The 3,968-nt window shown below is 40.0% G+C and overlaps 1 protein-coding gene across 2 annotated transcripts in view; it reads left to right on the forward strand.

The window, feature by feature from the left end:
- The first annotated feature begins 1,160 nt into the window (after positions 1–1,160).
- The window catches only part of LOC107696520 (angiopoietin-1-like), a 53,059-nt gene continuing 50,251 nt past the window's right edge, over positions 1,161–3,968 (forward strand). For both annotated transcript variants that reach the window (XM_016496879.1, XM_016496880.1), the window contains exon 1: positions 1,161–1,879. In XM_016496879.1, the coding sequence (XP_016352365.1) occupies positions 1,526–1,879 (354 nt within the window). In that variant the 5' untranslated portion in view covers positions 1,161–1,525. The remainder of the gene's footprint in view (positions 1,880–3,968) is intronic.

Genomic DNA, 3,968 nt, shown 5'->3' on the forward strand with positions numbered 1-3,968 from the left:
GCATCTTTTTCTTCCACACTTTTTCCTTCCACTCAACTTTCTGTTAACATGCTTGGATACAGCACTCTGTGAACAGCCAGCTTCTTTGGCAATGAATGTTTGTGGCTTACCCTCCTTGTGAAGGGTGTCAATGATTGTCTTCTGGACAACTGTCAGATCAGCAGTCTTCCCCATGATTGTGTATCCTAGTGAACCAAACTGAGAGACCATTTTGAAGGCTCAGGAAACCTTTGCAGGTGTTTTGAGTTGATTAGCTGATTGGCATGTCACCATATTCTAATTTGTTGAGATAGTGAATTGGTGGGTTTTTGTTAAATGTGAGCCAAAATCATCACAATTAAAAGAACCAAAGACTTAAACTACTTCAGTCTGTGTGCATTGAATTTATTTAATACACGAGTTTCACAATTTGAGTTGAATTACTGAAATAAATGAACTTTTCCACGACATTCTAATTTATTGAGATGCACCTGTATAAGTACCATAAAAGACAATCCATGAGACTCATGCACTGTATTCCAAATCTTCTTTAGGCCATATATTACTTTTATATGAGATATGATATGATATTTCATATATTTATATCAAAATCAGGTGTTTTATTCTCGCAAAATACCTTGACAGCCATGGTCATCAATCACTTTTATTTAAGTGCTGCATGGACTTTCTGCTGAACATCTCTTTTTGTGTTCCACAGCATGAAGAAGGTCATATGGATATGTATGGAGACATGAGAATTAGTAAATGATGCCAGAATTTTAACTTTTGTGTGAACTCTGGTTTCTTTTATGTGAAAAAATGTACAGTATATAGTGAAATGTCATCAGGTGGATGTGTCCGTGTGTGTACAGTACGTTACTGAATGTTCTGTATACTGGAGGCAGGACTACTACACAAACATAGGGTCAGAAAGCTTGTAAAATGATCTTCAAGCACTGAGAACATCCTCTTCGCTGGGGTCCTGCTATGCTTCACTTTCCTTTTCACTCTCTCTCCCTCTCTCTCTCTCTTTCTCTCTCTCTCACACACACACACACGCATACGCACACACATTCCTCTCCAGTCACTGCGAGGGGCAGGCTCAGAGCATGCTAGAAGCCCAGAGCAAAGTCATTCAGTTGCACGGTCATACACAGAGGAAACCTAGAGAGAGAGAGAAAGAGAGAGAGAGCGCCAGGGCAGGTCTGACAACATTCCAGACTACATCTTCATGGACGCTGTCTTGCTTTCCTCATAACTGCACAGCTGCATTTCGCATGCACTTCCAGCCACAGTTTCTCAAGACTTCAGTTTTTCCCCAGAAGACCAACTTGATATAAAGGCAGGAAGTGTATTGTGAGCGGGTGACTGGATCAATAATGACCTCCAGGCAACAGTCCAGTCCGGACGTGATCACCACGTGCCCCAGGTCATCCGTACATCTCTGCTCATACTGATTCCACCTGACTTTGGACTAAAGGAACCGACAGCACCCCTTAAACACACTTTGATATTCGTGACCTCACCCTCCCCTCCAGCTCCTGCCATGTGGTGGGGTTGGTTTGTGTGCCGCTGCTTGTCCCTGGCAGCGCTGCTGGTGGTAGCAGACTGCGGAGGGGCTGAGCAAAGAAGAGGAGCAGAAGAAGGACTCAGAAGCTCCACGGCAAAAGCCAACAGCAGCAGCGGTCGGAAATATCACCGGATCCAACACGGACAGTGTAGCTACACTTTTATCCTTCCGGAGGGTGATGGAGGCTCTTGTCGAGAGTTTAAAGCGGGCACGCCGTACAATGCCAACGCACTTCAGCGGGACGCACCTCAACCTGAAGCGGACTTCTCCAACCAGAAGATCCAGCAGCTGGAGCATGTCATGGAGAACTATACGCAGTGGTTACAAAAGGTGAGTTCTTTTAAGTTGCACAATGGATGATCGCACAATTATCACAATTTCTGTATACAAAATTATGTAGTAGTTTGCGTAAGCTGAGAGGAGCGAATGCACAGCTGTTCTTCAATAGAGTCAGTAGAGCAGCGGAGAGGAGAGATAATAGTGTTTTTAAAGTCTGAAGTGCAAAGTTTGGTGTGTGAAAACTAATACTTGGATGTGCATGTCACAGCTGTTTGCGAGTCTAAAGCCGACAGGGATCAGCACTGTTCTTGACGCTGAGCACTTCGGCTGTCCGGTTGTCATCTAAAACTGTTTAGACAGCAGTGAAACTTCTCAAAAGGTTTTTTTTTTTTCTGAACTGCGTTCTTGGTTGATGTTCAGATGCCAGATTGTAAGGAAGTGTTTTATGGTCACTGCACTACGAGTTTTGCAACAAGGCAGAGTACGAGCTTTACAATAACAGACCTGTCTTATTAAAAGCATTACCTTGGCCACTTTAGCTGTCAGAAACATGATTTACATCAACACAGATTGCTCTGTTCAGCCACTGTCTACTCGCACTGCACGACGTAACCACCTGGTAGGGGAGTCTCGCTCGAGCAGAGTCTGGCTGATTTCGCAGATGTTCAGGTGGACTCCACACGTCGTGCTGATACCGGGTTGTCAGTCACCCAGATGGTAGTCGGGCGCGCTGTCTCTTTAATGACAGGAAGTCAGGCAGACCCCTGGGAGTGCTTGAAGGAAGAGCGAGGAGGATCTATCCTCCTATTATGGGCTAAGCTTTAACTGTCCTGCCAGATATCAGCACGGCTTTCTAATGGTTTCTAAAAGCATAAGCTTGTTCCCTGTGCATCACTCCCTGTACAAGCTGCTATAGATGATTGAGAGTTTTTTTTTTTTTTTGGTAACCTTTAAGCAAAGTTGATGGGAATTAAATTTGTTGCAGAAAAAAAATATTTTCACACATTTTTTTTGTTTTATTTGATTAAAACATAATATTTACTAAATGTCCAAAATTCTAACAACATAAAAATATGGCAAGGGTTTCATTTAATTATTTTATTAAAACGAATATTAAATATTTATATGAGTAAGACATGAAAAGGATAAAAAAAGAAGAATTTTTCATTAGTGGTCTCAGACATTTGGACCTCAGTGTATATAGATATTATTTAAATGTCATTTGTTTAGCTAGGTGCATGCATTTGTAATTTTATTCATTTCTACAGTGTATAATAGAACAATGCTTATGATCATTTAAATTACTATGCAATAAAAAAATTTATTTAGCTATAATTATAATTATACTTCAGTTATAATGGTTATACTATACTGGTCAGTCACCAAGTAGTTAATGATAATTGCTTCTCAAAAAGAAACACCTACATAAACAACCAAAGGGTACTTGGCATGGAAAACGAATCTAACATTGACTTTGTCACTTTCATTAGACAAACAAACCATATCTATCAAAAACACGCTCTTATTTATCAATATTGTGATCTTGGTGAGTAGTCTAAGATTAATTATTTGAATCTTTGTTTATTTTCATAAAACTCGACCTGAACTTTTAACATATATGATGGATTACATGATGAGAATATCCTTTAGATTGCTCAAACTCAGTTTTCTTTTTCTTTCTTTCTTTCTTTCTTTCTTTCTTTCTTCCTTCCTTCCTTCCTTCCTTCCTTCCTTTCTTTCTTTCTTTCTTCCTTTCTTTATTTCTTTCTATTTTCTCCAGTATAATGTACACTGAATGTAATCTAGTTGGTTCCATAGTGTAACCTGTTTCATGCTCGGTTCGTTTTGGTTGAATAGACGTGATGACTCAATGTTGTGTAATGGGTGGCCCCTGTCTGTTTTAAAAAATAAATAAATAATAAAAATGATGTTTTTGAGTAAAAGTCATGGCTGCAACATGCACAGCATTCTAACTGATCTAAAGAGTTCCTTCCAGTCGGTCAAATCCCACTTGCTTTTCTTGGCATTTCCATTCTCGTCTTCATTTTGCAACGCTGTCCAACTTAATTATCCTGATGGATATAAAACAGCTATAGATTACTATTTGCAGACACTCGTATGATCCATTTTTAAAGGGGGG

Source organism: Sinocyclocheilus anshuiensis, unplaced genomic scaffold, assembly GCF_001515605.1.
Source record: "Sinocyclocheilus anshuiensis isolate Anshui unplaced genomic scaffold, SAMN03320099.WGS_v1.1 scaffold590, whole genome shotgun sequence".
Lineage (NCBI taxonomy): Eukaryota > Metazoa > Chordata > Actinopteri > Cypriniformes > Cyprinidae > Sinocyclocheilus > Sinocyclocheilus anshuiensis.